General features: G+C 49.2%; 1 protein-coding gene and 2 long non-coding RNA genes across 3 annotated transcripts in view; 1 reads left to right on the plus strand and 2 right to left on the minus strand.

The window, feature by feature from the left end:
• The window catches only part of LOC144328326 (basement membrane-specific heparan sulfate proteoglycan core protein-like), a 150,260-nt gene extending 138,023 nt beyond the window's left edge, over positions 1–12,237 (minus strand). The window contains exons 1-4 of the mRNA XM_077931004.1: positions 12,133–12,237; positions 4,689–4,798; positions 3,653–3,711; positions 1,083–1,243 (exon numbers count right to left, since the gene is read on the minus strand). Of these exons, the coding sequence (XP_077787130.1) occupies positions 1,083–1,243; positions 3,653–3,711; positions 4,689–4,798; positions 12,133–12,172 (370 nt within the window). The 5' untranslated portion in view covers positions 12,173–12,237. The remainder of the gene's footprint in view (positions 1–1,082; positions 1,244–3,652; positions 3,712–4,688; positions 4,799–12,132) is intronic.
• LOC144328327 (uncharacterized) overlaps positions 7,476–26,625 on the plus strand; it is a 52,810-nt gene continuing 33,660 nt past the window's right edge. The window contains exon 1 of the long non-coding RNA XR_013393504.1: positions 7,476–8,025. This is a non-coding gene — a long non-coding RNA (uncharacterized LOC144328327). The remainder of the gene's footprint in view (positions 8,026–26,625) is intronic.
• Positions 18,451–25,389, minus strand: LOC114606679 (uncharacterized). The gene is made up of 3 exons (XR_013393502.1): positions 25,099–25,389; positions 21,618–23,872; positions 18,451–19,323 (listed from the first exon to the last, which is right to left on the minus strand). It is a non-coding gene; the product is annotated as an uncharacterized LOC114606679 (long non-coding RNA).

Genomic DNA, 26,625 nt, shown 5'->3' on the forward strand with positions numbered 1-26,625 from the left:
CTGCAGCTGCAAGAACAATCTCGGATGTTTTCTTCCATACGGGATTCCAAGGAGGTGCTGAGGAGGAGCCAAAGGGAGGGGGGGTGACGGTTCCTGGGAAGGGGGTGATCATTAGGGATGGGGAAATTCATCCATTTCAACCCAGTTTCCCTCCTTTCCTATCTTAAATTCAGTTTCAGGATTTGAACTGGTTTTAGATCTCCTGCTTTTTTGTATTTTGACTGTTGCTACGATAGCTGCTTTTGTTTCTGATCTGTTTTATATTTGTTTTATGGTTCTCTTTAATTGAAGATTATTATTTTTTTAATCAGTTTCTCCGCATTTCCACAGCAATTTGCAATTTTGGCTGGCAGCAAGGGAGAAACAACACTTGTGAAAACCGATCATCACTTTAGTGCAAACTTCTCTCAGCAAACTCATTTTTGAATAGTGTTTCTGACACTGTTCTGCAAGGGATTTTCTCTAGTATAATGCATTTGGGGCATGTTATTTCGCTCATATTTCACGCCCTCGCCCCCCGCACAATATATACTTTTTTGCACACATCGCTTGTTTGGAAAACGGTGTCCTGAAATTTGCACAAGTGCCAGCTTGCAAGGATGACTATGTTTCAGTTTGTGTTTCACGAAGTGTGAATTTGAAGGGATCTCCCTTCTAAAGTGAACTGAATGCGAATTTCTCCCCCAACCACACAGACCAGTGCACTTCAACTAGGGGTCCTCATTTGTTCTTGGACAGCCACCAACCCTGACAATTGCCTACACTGGCTGAGGATGTTGGGAATCGTAGTCCAACAACATCTGGGGGCCCTGGGTTGACCCACCTTCCCTCAAACTGAGAGGGGAGGTGCCTGGCGAGAAAGGGGCTCCCCGACCCTATTCTGCCCCTGGGACAGACGCCTCCAGGTCCCATTGCACCCCTCTGACGCCACACTCACCTGGGGGCTCCATTGTAATGGGGGGAGGCGGGGTTTGGGCTGAAAGCAAATGGACAGTTAATGGTGAATGGGACGGGGGGGGCGCCCATTTCCACAATAAACTCCACCCCACCCTAACCCACATATAGGTTCCAGTCTGGTTCACCTGCTCCCAAGCGGCGGAACTGGAATCCCCACGTGGAGGTGACGTAGGAGGCGATGGAGCCGCTCTCAATGACCGAGAAAAGCACCTGGCGGATCTGGTCCTCGTCCACGTTCCTCTCGGAGCCCACGTCCAGCTCCACGAAGATGTAGCCGTCAATCTCTCTGGGGGGGAAAGAAGGTGCGTGGGCACAATTCACGGACCCATCATGTGCTGAAGGGGGTAAAACCTGAGTCTGGAGACAGGGTCCAATTCCCACCTCCCACCTAACTCTTCCTTTCCAGGGATTGTGCTGTTCAGATCCTAAAACAGTGTTTCCCAAACGTGGCTCTCGAGCTGCTTTGGGGACTGATTTAGGGATGATGGGAGTTGTAGTCCAAAGCCAGCTGGAGACCCAAGTTTGGGAACCACTGTCCTAAAATATCTCTCTCTCTTTTTTGTATAATTTTTCATTAAATTTTCTGTTTTACAATTTAGAATACTCATTTAAGCATCCTTAAAATATTAATGACTTCCCTTCTTCTCTTTCCATGGTTCATTTTGCATATCATAAATCCCTGCATGTTATACAAAAACTAAACCATTATTACATCCATCAAAACTTATTTACACTGAATTAATCTTAATACTGCCAACGTTTTCAGCTGTACAGAATTATTTCCCATATATTCAATACACATTTTCCAATCTTATCTAAACATATGTTCTTCTTGTTCTCTTATTCTATATGTTAAGTCTGCAAGCTGCACATATTCCGGCAGCTTAAGTTGCCATTCTTCTTTGGTTGGGACCTCACTCGTTTTCCATTTTTGGGCTAACAAAACATGGGCTGCAATAGTGGCATACATAAATAACCTTTTTTGACACCTGGGAATTTCAGTCTGAATGTATCCCCAAGAAAATGGACTCTGTTTTTGTTTTGAAAAGTACTTTTAAAACATTTTTTTCCAATTCATTACGGATCATTTCCCAATACTCTTTTACCCTTTTACAAGTCCACCACATGTGAAAGAACTTCCCTCAACCTCTTTGCATCTCCTAAAATATCTCAATTTGCAGCTGTTGATTAAAAGAAACAAACAGGGGAGGGGAAACAAATTTCTGGATCTCGTCATCTCGTCAACATTGGAACAAGGTCTTCTCTAAAGCAAGGCTGGGAAAGGGGTGATCCTTCAGATGCTGGAAAAACTTTGCCTTTCACCGGCCCCGGCCAGCATGCCTAGTGGTCAGGGCTGAGGGTGGGAGGCTGAGTCCAAGGACAGCTACAGGGTCCCTGTCCCTGCATTGAAAGGAGGTTGATTGGAGGTAGCCAGAGGCACTGAATGCAAGTTATGGTCTACTTCAGTGATGGGAAACCTGTAGCCTTCAAATGTTGTCCGCTTGGACTACTGCAATGCACTCTGCGTGGGGCTACCTTTGGAGGTGACCCGGAAACTACAACTAATCCAGAATGCGGCAGTTAGACTGGTGACGGGGGCAGCTGCCGAGACCATATAGCACAGGTCCTGAGAGACCTACATTGGCTCCCAGTTTCCGAGCACAATTCAAAGTGTTGGTGCTAAAGCCCTAAACGACCTCGGTCCAGTATATCTGAAGGAGCGTCTCCATCCCCATCGTTCTGCCCGGACGCTGAGGTCCAGCGCTGAGGGCCTTCTGGCGGTTCCCTCACTGCGAGAAGCAAAGCTACAGGGAACCAGGTAGAGGGCCTTTTCGGTAGAGGCGCCCGCCCTGTGGAACGCCCTCCCACCAGATGTCAAAGAGAAAAAAAACTACCAAACTTTTAGAAGACATCTGAAGGCAGCCCTGTTTAGGGAAGCTTTTAATGTTTAATAGATTATTGTATTTTAGCAATAGCTACAGGGAACCAGGTAGAGGGCCTTTTCGGTAGAGGCGCCCGCCCTGTGGAACGCCCTCCCTTCAGATGTGAAGGAAATAAGCAGCTATCTTCTCTTTAAAAGACATCTGAAGGCAGCCCTGTTCAGGGAAGTTTTTAATGTGTGACATTTTAATGTATTTTTAATTTTTGTTGGAAGCCGCCCAGAGTGGCTGGGGAAGCCCAGCCAGATGGGCGGGGTACAAATAATAAGTTGTTGTTGTTGTTGTTGGCACTTCAGCAATCACTAGCCAGCATGGTCAACGGTCAGGAAGGATGTGAGTTCGAATCCAACGTCATCTGGAGCCCAGCAATGTCTTGAGGGCCACACATTCCCTTTCCCTCTTCTAAAACAAAGCAAGATTGTGATGGAGGCAGCTAGGGGCAGGGAAGGCAGCCTTCTGGGTGTTGCTAGACTCCAGCTCCATCCAGCCCTGGCCACTAGCATTGCCCATTGTAGAGATGGGAGTTGTAGTTCTGCACCAGCCCAGGTGTCCCCCATCCTTTTTCTAAGGATTGGGGCCATTCTTGGTGGGGCTTCTTGGTCTTTCTCCTACACTCTGCTTGCTCCCACAATCTCACATCACCCGGTTAAGAGCTTCTGCCTGCAATGCAAGCTCCTTAAAAGTAAACAGCAAAGGCGGGGGTTAAATCCTGCCTCCGTGGCACCCTGGACATGGAAACCAACCCCTGGACTCACTTGATGAAGACCACGCTAACCACCTGCTCTCCGGGGATCTTGTAGTATTCAGACTCCAGCTGCAGAGAGAAAATTGCATCAGCCTTGTAGAATTGCAGAGTTGGAAGGGGCCCAAATGGTCGCTGAGTCCAATCCCCTGAAATGCAGGAATCCCTGCCAGGGTAGAACCATTCAAGGTGTTTGCTGCTCTGACCTTTCGGGGGATAAGGAAGAGGGCCAGTTCTGCTGCATCTGGTACTGAGAGGGGCCCCCAGACCTGCTAGCTCCTCCCAAGGCTCTTTGGCTAATTTTAAAATGTACTCATTTACTTATCTGCAATATTTCTAAGCCACCTTTAAAAAACACACACACACAAAATACAAAGCAAATTAAATTACAATTGTGTTAAACCAGGCTTCCTCAACCTCGGCCCTCCAGATGTTTTAAGCCAGCCTTTCTCAACCTGTGGGTCCCCAGATGTTGTTGAACTACAACTCCCATCACCCCTAGCTAGCAAGGCCAGAGCTCAGGGATGATGGGAGTTGTAGTCCAACAGCATCTGGGGACCCACAGCTTAAGAACTGCTGTTTTAAGCCTACAACTCCCAAGATCCCTAGCTAGCAGGGCCAGTGGGATGATGGGAATTGTAGTCTCAAAACGTCTGGAGGGACGAGGTTGAGGAAGCCTGTGTTAAACGATGCACTGAAAGCTATGCAAAGCTGTCTGCTTGTCCCCAAACACACATTTTCACTGCCTGCAACAGGAGATCTGGGGAGATCAGAGGCGTGTGCGTTTCATCACCATGGAGCCACTGCAGAAAAGGCCCTGCTCCTGATACATTAACATCTTAACCCCAGGGAGGGTGGAACATGGAACAGGTATACCCTAGCAGATGTTAAAACATTGAGTTCAAGGGAATCTTATGGGAGTAGGTGCTTATTTTGATCCAAACGCACAGGGGTATAAAATTAGAGGAGGATAAGACTGTCCAAAGGGTCATGATCTCTGTCCCCTTGGGACAGCTCCTTTGTGGAAATGGGACAGAATCAGGCCTTACCGTGTCCACCACCGCTTTGGAGACATCCTGGAACTCCTCTGAGTTGACATCATCCAGGCGGGAGCTGTAGTCGATGGACTTTGTGAAATTCACCAGGGCCCGGAAATAGACTAGAGGGGAGAGATGATGGAAAGGAGACAGTTAGGAGATTGTTGGTCCCGTTAGTGACTTAATACAGAAGATAGCCTTCTCTTACCTAAACACTCACGACGACAGATACTAATGAGAATTCTCGTGTGTGTCGAAAGTTTCCTTACTGCAAGGCAGCATCGGAGACAGTGAAGCCCAATGATGGAGGTAGAGAGGGGCAGTGAAGGCAAATGAGATTCACAGAGATTCTCTCAAGGCAAATCTTTAAAAATGTAGTATAAATGCCAACAACTGGGAAACACTGGCCTGCGAGCGCTCCAATTGGAGAACAGCGTTTACCAAAGGTGTCATGGGCTTTGAAGACACTCGAACTCAGGACCATAGCTGTCAACTTTCAGATTTGAAAATAAGGGATCAGCAGCCTTGAAAATAAGGGATCAGCAGCCTCACATGTCCCGGGGACAGTCTATGGGATATCTAATAATCCGGGATAGCAGCGGGAAGCAGCGGGAAACGGCGCTGGAATAAGGGAATTTCCCGCCAAAAAAAGGGAAGGTTGACAGCTATGCTCAGGATGCAAGGGAGAAACGTGCTAAGAGGAAGGCACGCTTGGCAAACCCTCATTGTGATCAACTTCCGCCCAGAAACCTATGTCCCCACTGTGGAAGGACGTGTGGATCCAGAATTGGCCTCCACAGTCACTTACGGACTCACTGTTAAAACCGTGTTTATGGAAGACAATCTTACTTGGCTACGAGGGATCGCTGAAGAAGAAGGAGGAGGAGGAGGAGGAGGAGAAGAAGAAGAAGAAGTAGTTCACAGAGGGGGAACCTCTGGCACTGTCGGGACGCCAGCTCCCATTAGCCAACATGGCCAACAGTAAGAGACAATTTGAGTCCAAGAACATCTGAAGGGCCACATTGTTCCCTGCTCTGCATCAGAGGAAGGCAGTGGGGTAATGGAAGCAAGCAAGGGGCAATGAAGACAAGTGAGGGCCTAGTTGCCAGAACCGCAGAAAGAACATGTCGCCGACTTCCTGCAAAATGGAAGCTGCCGGAGATGCGAGTGCGAAGGATTTCAAAGCCCTAACTGTAGCGCAAGGGAACTCTTGGCAGAGAATGTGTGTGTGTGTGTGTGTGTGTGTGTGTGTCTCAAATGAAAGGCACCAAATATGCCACCCCACCCAGGCGATAGCTTTCATGAGACATGCCTCCCTGCCCCCACACAGGCATGCAAGGCCTCAGCAGACCCCTCCTTCCAAGATGGGGAGATGAGGTGGAAGTCCGTGAAGGGGAGGGAAAGAGAGACAAAAAGGCCCTGGATATCAGCCTCGCCACCCCCAGATTTCACACAGGCTGCCTGCCAGGAGCACTGGCCAGCGGCAGCTCCCAGGCCCAGCTGCGAGGCCAAGCGACGGAAGGGTGTGCGACAGCAACGTTTTCGGGGCTCCAGGTGCCTCTGCAGCGAGAGCCGTGTCTGCATCAGGCGCTTTCCCTGCAGGGAAACGGAACGGGGGCGAGAGGCAGCTCTGCTTGGCTGCTACCTTTCATCCGAGGCAGTTAACTGGGGCCCTTAACTGCACTTTTTGGACGGGGAGATAGGACACCGCCAGGCTGGTCTTGTGTCTGGCTGCACAGCAGCCCTGAGGCAGGGCAGAGTTATACAGCAAAAAGAGCAAAGAGCAGGGAATCGCAGAATCACAGATTTAGAAGAGGGACCCAAGGGTCATCTAGTCCAACCCGCTGCAATGCAGGAATTACTGCCAGGGTAGTGACTGGCCCCTTGGCTTCCAGCCTCTGCAGAATTCAAGGTGTTTGCTGCTCTGACTTCCCGGGGGAAGAAGAAAAAGGGCCGATTCTGCTGCATCTGGCACTGAGATGGGCTCCCAGACCCGCTAGCTCATTGCAAGGCTGTTTGGCTAATTTTAAAATGTACTCCTTTACTTGTTTGCAATATTTCTAAGCCACCTTTAAAACACACACACACACACACACACACACACACACACACACACACACACACACAAATACAAAGCAAATTAAATTACAATTGTGTTAAACAGTGTATTGTAAGCTAGGCAAAGTTGTCTGCCTGTCCTTGTCCCTAAACACACATTTTCACTGCCTGCAGCAGGAGATCTGGGGAGATCAGAGGCCTGTTTCTTAGCAGACTGCGTTTCATCGCCATGGAGCCGCTGCAGAAAAGGCCCCGCTCTTGAGACATGATAATCTTAACTCCAGTTAACTGGGCCCCTTAACTGCACTTTGTCAATGGGGGGATAGGACACTGCCCAGCTGGTCTTGTGTCTGGCTGCACAGCAGCCCTGGGGTAGGACAAAGAGCAGGGAATTGTAGAATCAAGAGGACACCAAGGGCGATCTAGTCCAAACCCCTGCAATGCAGGAATCTCTACTAAAGAATTCATGACAGGTGGCCATCTAGGAAGAGGCAGGTGATGTGACCAAGGCTAGGCAGTGAGTCAAAACAGGAACCCTGAGACTAATAATAATAATAATAATAATAATAATATATTTATACACCGTCCATCTGGCTGGGTTTCCCAGCTGCTGTATTGTTTTCAACAGATCCACTCTGAGCAGGACTATTGATTGATTGATTATAGTTCTGTCCCACTTTTTTCCTCCAGTGAGCTCAAGGCGGCCTACATGATTCTCCCTCTCCCTGTTTTTCTCTCACAACAGCCCTGTGAAGTAGGTGAGGCTGAGAGAGAAGTGACTCTGGCCCGACATCACCCAGGGAGCTTCATGGCTGAGTTGGGGGATTTGAAGCCTGGTCTCTCCAAGGTCTTAATCTGACATGCCATGCTGCCTTTCTGCTTCAGGATGAGAACAGAAATCGTGTGGCAGCGGCACGGCGGCAGCGGCAGGCCTCATTAGCTAAAGTGGTACCTCAGGTTAAGAACAGCTTCAGGTTAAGAACGGACCTCCAGAACAAATTAAGGTACCACTGTATTGTCTCCCCCCCCCCCCCGAATTTTAAAGGTGCAGCTTATTTGTGGGTGCTGCTTATATCCGGGCCAATACGGTATTACCGTATTTTTCGCCCTATAGGACGCACTTTTCCCCCTCCAAAAATGAAGGGGAAATGTGTGTGCGTCCTATGGGGCGAATGCAGGCTTTCGCTGAAGCCTGGAGAGCGAGAGGGGTCGGTGCGCACCGACCCCTCTCACTCTCCAGGCTTCAGGAGAGCCCCAGCGCCAGCCCCACAAGGTCGGGGGACAGAGGGAGGTGGAACGCCGCCATCCCGCTGTCTCCCGAAGTGGTTTGGAGGCTGACAGCGGGGAGACCCCACCGCCAGCCCCGCAAGCTCCGGGGACAGTGGGGAGACGCAGCGCATCTTCCTGCTGTCCCCGGACCTGATCTGAAGGCGGGCGGCGGGGAGAAGAGCGCTTCTCCCCGCTGCCAGCCCCACAAGCGCCTGGGGGGGGGAAGAAAAATTTTTCCCCTTATTTCCCCCCCAAAAAACTTGGTGCGTCCTATGGGGCGAAAAATACGGTACTTCCCTTGGTCTGGACACTAGACTTCTGGGGATGCAGCCCAGAATTGCATTAGCCCTCCTTCTCCAACTCCCAGGACAGCAACCCAAGGCAGGGGTGCCAGGGTGCCTGTATCCCACTCCAATGCAGCCCGGGCAAACAGGGGTACCCGTTGTCCGACCCATACAAAGGCCCCATTCAGATGCCCCATGTGCCACTGTGCCCCCATGACCTGGCAAGAGCTGCCCGCTCCTCCCTGCCTGCAGAGTCACCCCCAAAGAATGTGCCATGCCCATGGATTCAAACAGCCCTTTCTAATGCCCTAACAGTATTGTTTTTCCTAAGGGGGATGAATGTTTGGGAGGAGGAAATGGAAAGGGGCGGTTCTCTCACCCCCCCAAAAAAAAAAAACCCCATTGCCTTACTCTCTTCCTTGCCACAGCCACATGCAAATCTTTCATGCCAGGTTCTGCAACATATTTTTTTTGGGGGGTGACCCATATTGTTGCCTCCGGGGTTAGTATCACCCCAAGGATTAATCCAGCCCTTTGAAGCTCAGGGCTTTCTCGGCTGTGGCCCCGATCTGGTGGAACGCTCTGTCACAAGAGACCAGGGCCCTGCGGGACTTGACATCTTTCCGCAGGGCCTGCAAGACGGAGCTGTTCCACCTGGCCTTTGGTCAGGGCACAGCCTGACTCCCTCCCTCGGTAATCCTCCCAGAACTCCAGCCCAACGGTTGCCATTAATTCGATTTTGAATTGATTCTAGAATGAATTGATTTTAGAATGCTGTGTTACTTTTATTGTTGTTAGCCGCTGTGAGCCCGGCTTCGGCTGGGGGAGGCAGGATATAAATAAAATTTATTATTATTATTACAGTGGTACCTCTGGTTAAGTACTTAATTCGTTCCGGAGGTCTGTTCTTAACCTGAAACTGTTCTTAACCTGAAGCACCACTTTAGCTAATGGGGCCTCCCACTGCCGCCGCGCCGCCAAAGCACGATTTCTGTTCTCATCCTGAAGCAAAGTTCTTAACCCGAGGTAGTATTTCTGGGTTAGCGGAGTCTGTAACCTGAAGCATATGTAACCTGAAGCGTATGTAACCCGAGGTACCACTGTATTATTATTATTATTATTATTATTATTATTATTATTATTATTATTGATAAGAGATTATTATTATTATTATTATTATTATTATTTTAAGTGCTGGAAACTCAGCTCTGGAAGGTGGGAGCAAAACAGCAGAGGAAGGTGCTTCCTCTGAGCGCATGTAGAGTGCAGTTCGCTCTCTGCTGGGGCACAGCTATTGTCAGGGAATAGGCAGGCAGCCTTTATCTCTTTCTGTTTCATAGAATCATAGAATCATAGAGTTGGAAGAGACCACAAGGGCCATCGAGTCCAACCCCCTGCCAAGCAGGAAACATTCACGGCATTCATATCCCACTGTTCTCCCCCTTCCGCATTTCAATCCCCACAACAGCACTGTGAGGTAGATCAGGCTGAGAGGCAGGGGCGCTGGCCCCCAAGGTCACACCCAGTGAACTTCCTGGCCGAGTGGAGGGATTTGAATCCAAGTCCGATGATGAAACCACTATGCAAGACTGGCTCTCAGAGACAAAGAAGCATTTTGGGGGATGTGGCCCCCTCTGAAGAGGGCAAGGGATGAGACAGCGGCCTGGGGCAAGCCTGCTGCCCCAGGAACAATGTCAAGGCTGAATCTCCTGCCACAGCCTCACCTGTTTGGGACAAGGCCTGGGAGATGGCCTGGGGCACATCTGGGGAGCCAGATGTGGGCTTGCGAGGAGAAGCCATCTTGGCCCCAACTCCTGGAAAGGAGTTACAAAAGGAGATACAAGCAGACCCATAGAAGGTGGGGTGGGGAGGCAGGCCCCTTCTAAACAAAGGGAGGGTTTTAAGGGGAAAGGCTCCACAATCCGGAGCAGTAATACTTCAGAATGCCTGTTTCTGGGAACCACGGGGATTCCAGCTTCTTTCGCACCCGGGTCCTGCTTGCGGGCTTCCCACAATGGGCATCTGGTTGGCCGCTGTGAGAGCAGGACTCTGTGGACTAGATGGGGCACACTGGCCTGATCCACCAGGCCCTTCGCCGCTTCTTAGCTTCACTACGCTCAACCGATGGAGCCTCCAGATGCAGGCGCAGTCTACCTCCAAATCCCTGTGACTCACAAGCGGGGAGGGTGCTGCTGCTGCACCCTGGGGCTGCTGCCTGTTGGAGCATCTGTTTGGCCACGCTGAGAACTGGACGCTTGGGCCAGATGAGGTTTTTTGGCCTGATCCGGCCGCCAGGCTCTTAAAGAGAGGGAAGAGGCCTGGCAAAGGCAGCAGGGTGGGGGTAGCGGAGCAGAGGACCAGGCAAATCCAGGCAAATATCCAGGCAGATTTATCCGCCTGCACCCTGTAAAGGCTTGGCAAATGTCACCCCCCCCCCCGGCCCTGCAGTTGCTCCAGTCGTGTAAAAATCAGCCCCAAGTCTTTGATTCCTTTTAAGGAGCCCTGCGCTCAGTGCCTTGCCTCTCACTCCCTGGGGCGGGTGAGCTGGAAAATCACTTTGAGTCGCAGAAGGAGAACAATAAAAGAGAGAGAGGTCTGCGGGCTTCTTCCTGTTGGCTGAGTCAGTTTGGCTGGCCAAACCTCCCCTTCCCTCATTGCAAAAGTCCAGGGGTAGAGAGATCGTCCATGGGATCATCACAAAGCACTCCTTAAACGCCCACCCAAAAATTCCCAGGCACCCAACTTGTTCTCGGATAGAATAACGGGAAGCTGTCTTCGCCGACCGAGTCGGACCATCAGTCCACCTAGCTCAATAATGTTGACTCTGACTGGCAGCAGCTCTGCAGGGAGATTTCCAGCACTACCTGGTGACGCCGCCCTGAGCTGAACCTGCAAAGCAGGCGCTCTAACCACTGAGCACCATTGCCCTCGCTCCACGACACCCCTCTCCCTGCCAGACAATTTCCAGCAGGCAGCTAATTATTCCATTGCCCCCCCCCACCGCCAAAAAAACAGCTTTCTTCTGACCATAACAATGGCTTTGGGGGGCACAGCAGGGCACCCCAACTCAGCCCCCTCCTGGCAGCATAGCCTCTGGCTTTCTTCACATGCAGGCTGCAATGACCCATGCTGGGGGGGTGGTATAAGAATATTAAATAAACCTTCATAAATGTACAAGGCAAACACATGCATAAGTATATAAACCACGTGTCTGAAATAGTACAGGAGAACAATCCTAAAGCCATTTTGACTCTCCCAAACCATTTTGACTCTCCCAAATTGTCCTCAAATATTTCTCTGAAAGGGGGAAGGAAATGGCATTGACTTTTGCTTACCTGTCTTAAGGGCGTATTTGTGTATGAAGAGGGTGAGCCTGTGACCTGAATTCAGGAATTCAGGTATTTACCTTCACAAAAGCATGGTCAGGCTGCCCAGGTAAAGCAATCAGTGGCCATTTTCAGGTATCCTAGGATTTCTGCTGGAGACAGCCTCTTGTGATGTATTTCTGCTGTAGACCACCCCCTTCTGTGATGTATGTATGATGCTTTGGGGGGTGGTCTCTGGCTACAAGGTGGGCAACTTCAAAAGTCTATATAAGGGCTTGCACACCATTGTTCTGGGTCCCTCCTCCCTCCTGTATGTGGTGAGTGAGGACCTTGTTGCAACAGTTGGATAAAGATCAGGCTTACTAGCCGCTTTGCTTTTCCATATTCTCTGGCTGGCCTCTGTTATTTTCTCCTACCGATGGGGAACCCACAGAAGGACTCTATCTGGGCTCTTGGATACCCCATAAGGGAAAAGGAGCAGTGTTTTCTATAACAGTGGGTTAGGGACTAGCCACTTACTGAGCAGAGAGTCGTCCTCAGGGGTCTCTGCACCCGTCATGCTTGCAGGGGGAGGGAGCCCGACAGGAGGAGGAGATGGAAGGTCTGCAGAGAAGAGAAGAGAAGAGAAGAGAAGAGAAGAGAAGAGAAGGGAAGGAGAGGAAAAACCAGTTTTGTTATTGAAAATTCTAGTGCCCGACTAAGAGTAACAGAAAAGGAAGGACACAGAAATTTGGAAGGAAGGATGGAGAGGTTTGGTTATTGAGGCAGCTGGCGAAGGAATAATAGAATCATAGAATTGTAGAGTTGGAAGAGACCCTGAGGGTTGTTGTAAGAATATATAAATCTCAAATATATAAATCATAAATTTACAAGGCAAACACACACACATAAGGATATAAACCACGTGCCTGAGATAGTACAGGAGACCCATCCTGAAGTCACTTTGAGTCTCTGAAACTGACCTCAAATATTTCTCTGCAAGGAGGAAGGAAATGGGAAAGCCTCTCCATTGTCTTTTGCTTACCTGTCTTAAGGGCGTATTTGTGTGTGAATAGGGTGAACCTGTGACCAGGATTCAGGAATTTAAAGTATTTACCATCGCAAAGGAAAGGCCAGGCTGCTCAGGTAAAGCGATCAGTGACCATTAACAGATATCCTGGCAAACAGGTTTTCTGCTGGAGACTGCCTCTTGTGATGTATTTCTGCTGTAGACCAACTCCTTCTGTGATACATACCGTATTTTTCGCTCTATAACACGCAGTTTTTTCCTCCTGGAAAGTAAGGGGAAATGTCTGTGCGTGTTATGGAGCGAATGCCTACAGATGGCAGGGGAATCCGCTGCAGTTGTGAGCAGTCCGTGGCTCTCTTTGAAACTGCAAAGCGGGTGTAAGCGGCTCCTGTCAGCGAGCCGAGCCGGGCAGGAGGGAGAGAAGCAGAGCGGGGTTGGTTGCTTTAAAACAACCCCGTGCTCTATGTCCCTCTCTCTTCTCCACTGAGCTGCTAAGTAGCAGCAAAGCTTTTCAGCCAGCCTAGCCGGGAGGAGGGAGAGAAGCAGATCGGGGCTGGTTGCTTTAAAACAACCCCGTGTCCCTGCCTGCAGTTTTTTGCTGTCCGATTTTGGATCAGCCACTGTAGGGGCTGTGTGTGTGTGTGTGTGTGTGTGTGTGTGTTTGAGCTATCGTTCTCCTCCTCCTCCTTCCTGTTCACTCTCCCAGCGCCCCAGCGCTCTCCTGCGACTTTAGGAGTGATACTCTGTGTGTGTCTCTCTGTGTGTGAGGCATCGTTCTCCTTCTCTTGCTTCCCCTTCACTCTCCCAGCGCCCCTGCTACTTCCAGCGCCCCTGCGACTTTAGGATTGATACTCTTTGTGTGTGTGTGTGTGTGTGTGTGTGTGTGTGTCTGTGTGTGTGTGTGAGGCATCGTTCTCCTCTTGCTTCCCGTTCACTCTCCCAGCGCCCCTGCGCTCTCCTGCGACTTTAGGATTGATACTGTGTGTGTGTGTGTGAGAGAGAGAGAGAGGGGGGGGATCGTTCTCTTTCTCTTGCTTCCCACTCCCAGCGCCCCTGCGCTCTCCTGCGACTTTAGGATTGATACTCTGTGTGTGTGTGTGTGTGTGTGTGTGTGTGTGTGTGTGTCTGTGTGTGTGTGAGGCATCATTCTCCTCTTGCTTCCCCTTCACTCTCCCAGCGCCCCTGCGCTCTCCTGCGACTTTAGGATTGATACTGTGTGTGTGAGAGAGGGGGGGGGGGATCGTTCTCCTTCTCTTGCTTCCCACTCCCAGCGCCCCTGCCTCTCCTGCGACTTTAGGATTGATACTCTGTGTGTGTGTGTGTCTGTGTGTGAGAGGGATTGTTCTCCTCCTCCTGCTTCCTGTTCACTCCCCCAGCGCCCCTGCGACTTTAGGGCGACTTTAGCATGGATCCACATGGATCCTCAGGATTTTTGCATTGGGCTACCCCAAACTCACCGTCAGATCACATGTCTGTGGCCACAGCATGATCCACAAAAATCATACATCCACTGTTTTGTTTAGAATATTTTTTTCTTGTTTTCCTCCTCTAAAAACTACGTGCGTGTTATGGTCTGGTGCGTGTTATAGAGCGAAAAATACGGTAATCATGCAAAGACATAGAGCAGCATTGCGTAATGCTAATGTAGTGTTTTAGAAACTAGGGACTCCAGGTTGTTTTGGGTCTACAATTCCTGCTAGCTAGGGATGATGGGAGTTGTAGTCCAAAAACAGCCAGAGACCTGAGGTTGGGAAACACTGTGCTAATGCAAACCTACCCAAGAAAGTTGTCGCAAAAAGGTTAAGAACGTAAGGTGCGACCAAGAAGCCCACATATAAAATTATCATCACTGTGCTCAGCTCACCAGCTTAGCACCCCTTTCTGCACCTGAGCCACCAATGGCAGGATCCGCCGGGCTGCCCTGTAGCGGGAACGCCAGGCCTCAAACGCGCTCACCAGCCTCTTTTTCTCCAGGAGGGCGAGAGCTTCCTGGGCGCGAATCTCCTCTTTCTCCAGACGCTCCTTCTGAAGGCGCCACAATCTGAAAGCTGCTGCGTTGCAGGGGGAAAGAGGGGGGGGAGACATCGGAGGTGAGGAGAGCGCCAGGTGGGTAGATTTTCGTTTCCAAGCACAATTCAAAGTGTTCAAAGGCCCTAAATGGCCTCAGTCCAGTATATCTCCCATCGTTCTGCCTGGACACTGAGGTCCAGTGCCAAGGGCCTTCTGGCGGTTCCCTCACTGCGAGAAGCCAAGTTACAGGGAACCAGGCAGAGGGCCTTCTCGGTAGTGGCGCCCTCCCTGTGGAACACCCTCCCACCAGATGTCAAAGAGGACAACAACTACCAGACTTTTAGAAGACATCTGAAGGCAGCCCTGTTTAGGGAAGCTTTTAATGTTTAACAGACCATTGTATTTTAATATTTTGTTGGAAGCTGCCCAGAGTGGCTGGGGAAACCCAGCCAGAGGGGCGGGGTATAAATAATATATTATTATTATTGTTATTATTATTATTATTATTATTATTATTACAGTGGCACCTCTGGTTAAGTACTTAATTCGTTCCGGAGGTCCGTTCTTAACCTGAAGCACCACTTTAGCTAATGGGGCCTCCCGCTGCCGCCACACCGCCGCTGCGCGATTTCTGTTCTCATCCTGGAGCAAAGTTCTTAAACCGAGGTACTATTTCTGGGTTAGCAGAGTCTATAACCTGAAGCGTTTGTAACCTGTAGCATATGTAACCCGAGGTACCACTGTAATAATAATAATAATAATAATAATAATAATAATAATAATAATAATAATTACCAGCACCGATCTGTTTGGGGCTTGGTGGCCCCAATCCTGCATCCTGCACTGGATAACCTCCCTGCTCCCAGATCCGCATTTGTCTTCAGGGGGTTGTTTATTCCTGATTCACCCCCTTCCGATTTGCATGATGCGAGTGGTTTTCTGGTGGCCCTAGGCCATTGCATGCAGGCCTGCTCTGCACTCCTTCTACCTAAGAACGGAAGAGGAGCCCCGCTGGAGCAAATCGGGAAAGCCTCTCCTCCTAACCCAGTATCCTGTTCCCGACGGCGGACAGCCTTGACACCGCTCGGGTGGGGAGATCTCACCTGTGTCCCTGCCAAAGAAATAACCGAGCCAAGCGACTGTCCCTCAGTGAGGAGGGAGGACAGGGGAGAAGCGGAGGAAGAGACTCCCTTTCCGTTGCAAACCAAGCTCCCGCGCCTTCCTTTCAACCGAGGGAAATGCAACGGGGGGAAGCCAAGGGGGGCTCGGACAGCCCACAGCCGCCGCAGCCTCTCCGATGGGGCCGCGGCAGGGATCTCGAGAGGGGCGCGCAAGGGCGCCGCTTTGCTGCACGTTTCGCGGGGCTGACTTGCCCCATATTTATTCACTTACTACTTACTATTTACTTACTTACTACTTACTACTACTTACTACTTCAGAAATATCAACACCCTCAGATATGCAGATGACACAACCTTGATGGCAGAAAGTGAGGAGGAATTAAGGAACCTTTTAAAGAGGGTGAAAGAGGAGAGCGCAAAATATGGTCTGAAGCTCAACATCAAAAAAACGAAGATCATGGCCACTGGTCCCATCACCTCCTGGCAAATAGAAGGGGAAGAAATGGAGGCAGTGAGAGATTTTACTTTCTTGGGCTCCATGATCACTGCAGATGGTGACAGCAGCCACGAAATTAAAAGACGCCTGCTTCTTGGGAGAAAAGCAATGACAAACCTAGACAGCATCTAATAAAGCAGAGAAATCACCTTGCCAACAAAGGTCCGTCTAGTTAAAGCCATGGTTTTCCCAGTAGTGATGTATGGAAGTGAGAGCTGGACCATAAAGAAGGCTGATCGCCGAAGAATTGATGCTTTTGAATTCTGGTGCTGGAGAAGACTCTTGAGAGTCCCATGGACTGCAAGAAGATCAAACCTCTCCATTCTGAAGGAAATCAGCCCTGAGTGCTCACTGGAAGGACAGATCCTGAAGCTGAGGCTCCAATACTTTGGCCACCTCATGAGAAGAGAAGACTCCCTGGAAAAGACCCTGATGTTGGGAAAGATGGAGGGCGCAAGGAGAAGGGGAGGACAGAGGACGAGATGGTTGGAGAGTGTTCTCGAAGCTACCAGCATGAGTTTGACCAAACTGCGGGAGGCAGTGGAAGACAGGAGTGCCTGGCGTGCTCTGGTCCATGGGGTCACGAAGAGGCGGACACGACTAAACAACACTTACTACATCCCCTAATGCAAACACGTTTGTTTGTTGGTGTGCCTCTGTGTCTCCCATCGCTAGGAAAATTAGAGCAAATTATATAGCCAAGATAGCCACCAACTGTAAAGGAGATGAATTTATTTGACCCTTTCTACTCCGAATATAATTGCACATTGTATTAACATTATTTTTTAATATATTAGTGGCCATGTGGTGATTTTAGCCTATAAATTTTATTGTTTAATGTCTTAACCTATATATTAAGGTACTTTTATAGCTCTGTTTAGAGTAGTGTCTTGATAATATAAATGTTTTAAGTTTTTTGTATTAATCCAGCATATTTTCTTTTAATTGTTGAATGATCCTGTGTACATTGCGGCAGCCTTTGGCTATGTGCAATAAAACTGACTGACTGACTATTCACTTACTGAATTTATATAGCTGCCCCATACATCAGGATTTGGGGGGGTGGGGAGAGAACTGAGTTATCTGTGAAGCGATTGGTCAGTTAGGTAAGTATTTTTATTGACTTACTTGATTTTTTTTGGAGGAGGGCAGCTGCATACACCCACACCCCAGCTGTGCCCATGGCCCCATAGCACAAATACTCTAGGAAACCAGAGTGGTGTAGTGGTTAGAGTGTCGGACGTGGCCCTGGGTTCAAATCCCCCCAGAGTCATGAAGCTCACCTGGGTGACCTTGAGCCAGCCACCTAACCTACTTTGCAGGGTCGTGGTAGGGATTAGCTGAAAACTGGGGTGAACCACATGGAAAAAACGGTGGGATAGAATTGCAGCAAATGAACTCTTCGGCTTACCTGCCGGCCGGATGGAGATGTCATTTGGCAACCTGGCACCCACATGGTCGCAACTGGAACTGTGCCAGTCACAAAAAGGCACCTTGCAGATTTCTAACACTGGAAAGAACGGAAGAAGATATCCCCCTGCGCGATCTCATAGTGCTTAAGCTCGGGGGCATCCAATGAAACTGAATGCGATTCAACACAGACGAAAGGAAGTCATTCATTGATTTATCGGCTACTTTAAAACGAGGCTGCATTTTAAATTGCATTTTATTCTGTATTTTAAATTGGTTCCCCCCCCCCTTCACTTTCCCCCCTATTGTGTTTTTACTGTGAGCCCGGCTCTGGCCGGGGAGGGCGGGGTATAAATAAAATTTATTATGATTATGATTATTATTGCAGTGCACAAACTATGGAACTCACTCCTGCAGGAGACAGGGACGGTCAACTTGGATGGCTTTAGAAGAGGATTGGACAAATTCACGCGGGACAACTGGCTATTGTGGTTTATTATTATGGGGCGAGTGCTTTGGAGCTTGAGTTCTGCTTGTGGGTTTTTCCTTGCTGCATCTGGTTTGCAACCATGGGATGCTGGACTAGATGGGCCTTTGAGCAGCTCAGTTGGTTAGAGCATGGTGCTGAGAATGCCAAGGTTGCAGGTTCAATCCCCGTATGGGACAACTGCGTATTCCTGCATTGCAGAGAGTTGGGCTAGATGATCCCCAGGGTCCCTTCCACCTCTATGATTCTTCTATGACTTCTGTTTCCCCCCCCCCCTCAGCTGTTACAGCTCAAACCAAGAAGCGAGCCTAGCAGAAAGAAGCCACATGATCAAACTCAAGACTGAAACGTTTTATTAAAAGGGTTCTTTAATTTTCTCTAGGAAAACAATCATACATACAAAGAACAGGGGAAGAAAGGAAGGCTGTGTGTTTTCTCTAAGGCACAAAAGTGTTTTTGAGAGAGAGAAACGATCAGCACACCTACAGCAGTCATCAGAAGGTGTGTGCCTGCAGCAAATCATCGGCAGAAAAATGGCACAGTTGCAGCAACGGGCGAGGGCATGGATTGCTCTTTGGAAATAATATTAGCTGGCTCCTGTAAGCAGGCAGATCCTCCAGCTAACAACTCTCTTGCTGAGTCTCTTAGTGAGGGGGGGGACTATTTTATTGGGGGGGGTACTCTTCCCAGGGTAGCCTTGAGAGGCTGAATCGATCAGCATCAATGTGGCTGGAAAAAAATACAGAGAACTTTGCTATTGCAGAAGGAAATTGCAGAGAGTTGTACATATGACATTTCTGGGATGGGGGGGGGGACTTTAAAACATCGTTGTCCAAGGTGCGCTCTGGATTCGCAGCAGAAACTATGACAAAACCCTCAAGTCGAAGCCACAGGCTGCTTTGTTGCCAAAGTTTTTTTCCTCCCCTCCTAGACTGGTTTTTAGAAACCACGCTTCCTCTGGTGGGGAGGAAGAAGTGGGGTTGGGGCTAAGTGGCGAAGACGGTTTTGTTCCCCAGCGCAGAAAGGAAAGGGCCCAGTGTTCTTTGGACGGTTCAGGGGACGCCTCAATAAGGAGGAGGTGGGGAGGCCTTGGTAGCCACGTCTGGGTAGGGGCGCGGCGGCTCCGGGTGGTCGATGGGCTGGTACGAGCTGCGGTCCTGCCCGACGTTGAGGACACCTGTGCAGAAGGAAAGGGGAAAGCGACAGCTTTTAGCCTTCGGATGCAGCACCCAGGCTTCAAGGTGTTCCCAGCAAGAATCTAAGTGCTGGGATGAGCTGCAACTGGAGAGCTAGCTGTAATTTTCTGAGCCATGAATTAGACTATCACTTGCCTTTACAGCCCCCAATACCTTGCATCAATGGGATGCGGGTGGCGCTGTGGGTTAAACCACAGAGCCTAGGGCTTGCCGATCAGATGGTTGGTGGTTCGAATCCCTGCAAAGGGGTGAGCTCCCGTTGCTCGGTCCCTGCTCCTGCCAACCTAGCAGTTCAAAAGCACGTCAAAGTGCAAGTAGATAAATAGGTACCGCTCCGGCGGGAAGGTAAACGGTGTTTCCGTGTGTTGCTCTGGTTTGCCAGAAGCAGCTTAGTCATGCTAGCCACATGACCCAGAAGCTGTACGCCGGCTCCCCTCGGCCAATAAAGTGAGATGAGCGCCGCAACCCCAGAGTCGGTCACGACTGGACCTAATGGTCAGGAGTCCCTTTACCTTTATACCGTGCATCACAGCTCTGACCGCTGGCCATGTTGGCTGGAGGGCTACTGTTTCTCCACCTCTGAACTAGACCGTCACTTGTCTTCACTGCCCCTAGGGACCACTGACCATGGCAGCTGCGGCTGATGGGAAGTAGAATCTCATCTCAAATGCTGCAGGTTCCCCATCAATGAACCAGACCATCACTTGCCTTTACTGCCCCTGTTCCTTCTCAGTTCTGCCATTTTTTTTTTATGCATGGCCAGGCAGCCTGGTTGATGGACAACAAATCCCATCCTTGTCCCTATTGGCCATGCTGGCTGATGGGAGTTGGCAGTCCAACCATGTTTGGAGAGTCACAAGTTCCCATAACCATTGCACTTCTTTGTTCATTGCCAGTGATCAATTTCCAAAATGAGGGATAGGTGCTTTGTGTCCAGGAAACCTCGCCTCTCAGGTGGCACTTTTGGTTGCTGTGAGTGACTAGGTGGGGAAGCACTCTGCACATGCTCTACCACACCTTCTTTATGCAAAAACCCTAGAGTCCATTGGCCCAGTCTTTGCTGACTTTAAAAATAGTTTGGTAAACTCCGGGAGCTATGGAAAGGTAAAAGGTCAGGGCCCCCTTGACGGTTAAGTCCAGTCAAAGGCCACTATGGGGTGTGGCGCTCATCTCGCTTTCAGGCTGAGGGAGCCAGCATTTGTCCGCAGACAGCTTTCCGGGTCATGTGGCCAGCATGTCTAAACCGGACAGGACACCGTGACGGAAACCAGAGCGCACGGAAATGCCGTTTACCTTCCTGCCACAGCAGCACCTACCGTATTTTTCGCTCTATAAGACACACCCAACCATAAGACGCACCTAGTTTTTAGAGGAGGAAAACAAGAAACAAGAAAGCAATGCAAAGCCTCTTGAGTGAAGAGGGAGGAATGCTCCCACTGCGCTCATGAGGCTTTGCGTGGCTATCCCTGAAGCCAGAAGAGCAAGAGGGATCGCTGCGCACCAATCCCTCTTGCTCTTCTGGCTTCAGCGATAGCATTCACTCCATAAAATGAAGACACATTTCCCCATACTTTTTAGGAGGGGGAAAGTGCGTCTTATAGAGCAAACAACAACTACAACAACAACGGTATTTATCTACTTGCACTGGTGTGCTTTTGAACTGCAGAAATCCGTTCCGCGATTCTCTTCGTCTAGCGGTTTTTTCGTCTTGCGAGGCATTCGTCTTGCGGGGCACCACTGTAGTTGCTCTGGAAAAAAAGTGGGATTCTCTCTTCCCTCTTTTTATTTATTTGCACAGAGGTGCTCTTATGTGTGTGCTTTATTACAAATATAGCAGAGGGGGAAAAGGGAGAAGGAAGAGGAAAAACCAAACACCACCAATTCCTACTGACATTAAGAATAATTCATCATCCAAAAAGAGAAGAATAACCCATCAAAAAGGCTGTTGATTTTTCATCAGGTCTTTTTTTAAAAAATACCCCATACATACACCCCCCCACCCCACCCCCACACCATTGATTTATTAACCTCCTTCTCAAGGCAATTTACACATAAGGTAATTTAAAACCGTTAATAACACTTGAGACAACAAAAACACCTAAAGCAAGACTAAAACTGCCACCAGATTCAGCAGTAAACAGTGAGTTTTCTGGGGAAAGCAGACGGGCAAACGAAAAACTTCTCGAACTTGTGCCCAGAAAGCACTGGCCAAACAGAAGTAATATTGTGTGTGTGTGTGTGTGTGTGTGTGTGGAGAGGGGGGGGGCAAACTTACTTGGAGACAAATCTTCTGATCGGTATACGAAGAGCTGGAGCATGGCTCTGCGTACTGCTGGCATTACTGCTGCCTGCAGGAGGTTGGCTTCCAAATCGCCACTGTCTGGCAAATGGGCTGCATCCTTGGAGAAGAGAAAGGCGCAACATAAACCTGTGACCCAGATGCTGGTGGCCCTCTAGATGTTTTTGGCTCACAACCCCCATCAGCCCCAGCCTGCCCCAGCTGTGCTGGTGGGGATGGATGGGAACACAGGAAGCTGCCTTGTCATGGATCAGGCCATTGGCCTACCTGGCACAGTGCTGTCCACGCTGACCAGCAATGGCTCCCAAGACTTTGGATGGGAGACATTCCCTGCCCCACCTGGAGATGCGGGGGGGGGGGGGCAGGACTTCCTGCAAGCAAAGCAGGTGCTCTGTCAGGGAGCTCCCTTCCCCATAATCCTTTTTCAGTCTCAAATATCGGGAGGGCCCTAGGTGGGTGAAAGCTGTCACAGACCATCTCTACAGAAGACGGAGGGAGATTCAGATTCAAACAGGGCATTTTCTGTGTTCATTTCAGTGGCAGCTGCAAAAGAAGCACAAACACTGTAGCAGGAACAAATGCAATGTTGGAACCAGCCGACAGTTATGCAAGGAAAGCTGTGGAAAACTCAACCCAGTTTAACAGGCATGCCGTCTCCCAAGAAAACAGTAGATCTGGCATGTGGGACCTGCTGTCCTGTAGCTTCTTCCTGTGGTGAGCCACACAGGAGGGCCACATGGGGGCAGGCAATGGTGTAAGGTGGGCCTTTTCGATTTAGCCAGGTACTCAGAGTAGAATTCATGGTTCTGTTTTCAAAACAACCTTATGAGGTAAGGTAATGAATTAATTATAGGTCTTTTCCCGCTGCTTGTTCATGTTCCTGGAAAAGTCTGCAACAGTTCAAATATAGGCACAAATAAAACTTAAATAAAGCTAAAGACCACAGAATTGCAAGAGCAATTAAAATTATCTGCAAAAGGTGAGAGAAGGAAAAGCAACAACAAACAAAAGACAGGCTTCAGGCAAACTTCTCTGGGGAGGGTGTTCCATGGCTGGAGTGCTACTACCCGAAAGGCCCTTTAGATAGTGGGGGAACCCCAAGCAGCTTTCCTGTGAAGTTTTTAATGTAGGGGCAGGTGCAAATCGAGACAGGTGGTAAGGTCAAGATGGAGCAACTGGACCCCATTCACCCACTGAGCTTCAGGGCAAAATAGGAGTTTGAACCTTGTTCCCCACAGGAATAAGTCTAACACTCCATGTCCACCATCCCAGTCTGGCATGGGAATTTGGGTGGGGACCCCACTTAGTAGAATCATGGAATCATAGTTGGAACGGATCCTGAGGATCATCTAGTTCAGGAATATGCAGCTGTCCCTTACTGAACCCGCAACCTTGATGTTCTCAACACCACACTCTAACTAACTGAGCTGATGTTGGCATCCTGTAGCAGGACCCAGGTATAGATAATATTTATATTCTTAAAAATGTTGCTGCTAAAATCCCAAGTTCTTCCTATTTAGGCTGCTGGTACAAGGCCACCAAGAGTTCTGCTTGTCTAGTCAGCCTGTCCTGCTCTACTAAACCATTTAGCAAGTTGGCGTCTGACCTAGGTAAAGGTAAAGGTACCCCTGCCCGAAGGCCAGTCGTGACCGACTCTAGGGTTGTGCGCCCATCTCACTTAAGAGGCCGGGGGCCAGCGCTGTCCGGAGACACTTCCGGGTCACGTGGCCAGCGTGACGAAGCTGCTCTGGCGAGCCAGCGCAGCACACGGAAACGCCGTTTACCTTCCCGCTAGAAAGCGCTACCTATTTATCTACTTGCACTTTAGGGGTGCTTTCGAACTGCTAGGTGGGCAGGAGCTGGGACCGAAAGACGGGAGCTCACCCCGCCGCGGGGATTCGAACCGCCGACCATACGATCGGCAAGCCCTAGGCGCTGAGGATTTACCCACAGCGCCACCCGCGTCCCACAGGCGTCTGACCTACCAGTCTTGAAAAATGATCCAAACAAGGCACCCCATCATTTTAATAGCTGCCAATGGCATCACATGAACTTGAATGCCCGTGACAAGCCTCTGTTGAGGTGGTGAAGATGTTGTAATGTAAAGATTTTTACCGGCGCCTGATCTCCAGCTCCAAGGACACAGAGGTGAACTTTCACATAGCCCCTTAGTCCGGCATTGAGATTAGCTGGGTCATAGAGGCTCAGCCATTTGCCCATCAGAGCATGACCTAGGGAAAAGAACAAGAGCCAACATTCACACCATCCAGAAGGGCCATCTAATTGTGGACAGACATTCATTTGAAAAACATTCGAAGATCCTGCTGGATCAGGCTTGGCCAGCATCCTCTTCTCACCAGGGCCTGTCAGATCCCTTTGGGACCCGAGCCCAAGAGCCCTCTCTCCCCCGGGGTTTCCAGCAGCTGGTCTTCAGAAGCCTTGCTGCCTCCAGCCATGGAGGCAGAGCATAGTCATCATGGCCAGCAGCCATTGATTGCCAAGGACAGCCTTTTCCTCCATCCTTTTTTAACGCCATCCTCGATGGCGGCCATCAGTGCCTCCTGTGGCAGTGAGTTCCACAGTTCAATATTTTAACTGTTTAACTGCTTTGTGAAGAAGGGCTTTCTTTTATCTGTCCTGAATCTTCCAACATCATTGGTTGTTCATGAGTTCAGGTGTTATGAGAGAGGGAGAAAAACATTTCTCTGTCCACTTTCTCCAGGCCAGGCATCATTTTAGACACCTCTGTCATTTCACCTCTTGCCCACCTTTTCTCTTAACTAAAAAGTCCTCGCAGGGGAGTTGCTATGAGTAACAGTATCACAAGGATGCTTCCTTTTTGTCAAACGTCAATATAAAACTGTGTGACCTGGTCAGAGTCCCTCTTTCCTTACTCTGTAGGTAATATAAGCTGTCAAGCCCTAAATCTGAGGTCTGAGCTGAAACTTTTCACAAGTTTCCATGAATGGTTTTGGCCCTGTTGATGAGGGCTTCCTTTTCCAATTCTTTGAGGCACTCCTTGTGAAAAGGTTAATCCGATTGCTTACACTGCCTCACTAGCTCTCACTCTCAATTGCCTTCAACTGCCATCACCATATACTCAAATCTGACGGGCTCTATAGCGTAGTAATACCATCCCATGTCCTACAATAGCCGGTTTACATTTCATTTCCCACAAATATACATAGAAAATAGGCAATTTAAATATAGTAGTAGCACAACAGCTGTAATATGTAATACAAATATAATGCACTACAATATAAAAAGCATATTAGCACAAAACAACCAGTAGGACAATTAACAGGATCTGACACCAAAAGCATCCATGGAGCTTGTGATGTGAGGATGGAGCACAAAGCCCAATGGAGGGCGGAGGAAGGGAACAGTGGCTGAAGGGTCTTGGACACCCTGCCTCCCAAGAGCCCTCAAACTCGCCACTGGCTCAAGACAAAAGTACCTGGAGATTCATACACAAGCTCGATCTCAATCTGCAGAGAGAGAAAAACAGAAGGAGTTACAGGAATTGTCAAGGAAAGGAAAAATTGAGCTGTGGGGAAATTTCAGGGCAATTCAGAATATTGCAAAGAGTTTGTGGTTAGACTAAATTGTGGTGGTTTTTCCTTTTTGCGGGAGGTGGGGTTCCCTTCCAATCCTGTGATTTTATAACTAAAATGGGGTTCCACAGGAATAGGGGAGATTGCTAAAATGGTCAAATGCTTCTTTATTAAGGAAATAGCATAGGCAGGTCTATTAAGTATCTGTATTGTAATATATGCTAATGTGTTGTCACAGAAACTCTAAATCTCTGGAGGCTCTTCTGGGTGGTCAGTGGAAGAGGGTGTGTCTCCCTCCCTCTCCCTGGCTAAAGGGGACGTCTTCAAGACCTTTTCTGTGTGGAAAAGGACACAGGAGAATGGCCGTCTGGGGGCTGGAGCTACAGAAGAGACACAGAGGCCTGACTTGCTCTCTGCAAGAATCCAAAGCTATGGCTTTGGTGACCCACCCCAGGAACCTAAAGTAGGAGGAAGAGATGATCAGTGTGATAGGAATTTTATGGTCTTAGATATATGGCAACGTTCATAACCACACGTACATAGATCAGCACAGGAAAGCCAACCTGGAACCATTTTGATTCCTAAACTGAGCAAATGTTTCTCTGCAAGGTTAAACTGGAAAAGCCTCCCCATTGTCTCTTTCCTCACAAATTCTGTCTCAAGGATACGTCTGTTTGAATAAGGGTCTGTTGAATAAGGTGTGAGCCTGTGACCTGGCCCAGGAAATAAATAATTTACCACTACAAAAGAATGGCCAGGCTCCCCAGGCAATCCAATCAAGTAACTTGCCAGACAGGAGATAAACAACAACAGGAGAAAAACAATATTTAAATTTCTGTGATGTAGGTGGGATGTATCTGGGGGGTGGTCTTAGGTTACACCCCTTCTGTGATGAATGCATAATGTTTCTGGGGGTGGTCTTGATCTAGAGAATGGGAATTTCAAAAGTCTTTATAAGGTCTTGCACACCATCTTTCTGGGTCCTCCTCCTCTCCTGCGTGTGAGGGAGTACCCTGTTGCAACAGATCAATAAAGATCAAGCTTACTAGCTGCTTTGCTTCTCAATATTCTCTGGTTGGCCTCTGTTATTTTCTCCTACCAATAGGGAACCTATGTAAGGACTCTATATGGGCTCTTGGATACCCCATAAGGGAAAAGGGCATATATTTTTATTTACAACAGATGGCGACCACGCACGAAGGGACTTTTGGTTACCCGGATTCTGGAAGCGAGGAAGGACTGGTTATCCAGCGCGCACCAGGCAGTTTGCCAGGAGGAATAACCAGTCTTCCATCTATCCCAGGGTCTGGAAATAACTGGAGGTTCAGCGGGGCTAACCAGAGGAAGCAACGCATGATCAGGCCGGCCTTAAACAACCAGTCAAGAGATCGTGGGATCACCAGGAACAGCGCATGCGGAAGTGAGTATTA

The sequence above is a fragment of the Podarcis muralis genome, chromosome 7 (genome assembly GCF_964188315.1).
Source record: "Podarcis muralis chromosome 7, rPodMur119.hap1.1, whole genome shotgun sequence".
Classification (NCBI taxonomy): Eukaryota; Metazoa; Chordata; class Lepidosauria; order Squamata; family Lacertidae; genus Podarcis; species Podarcis muralis.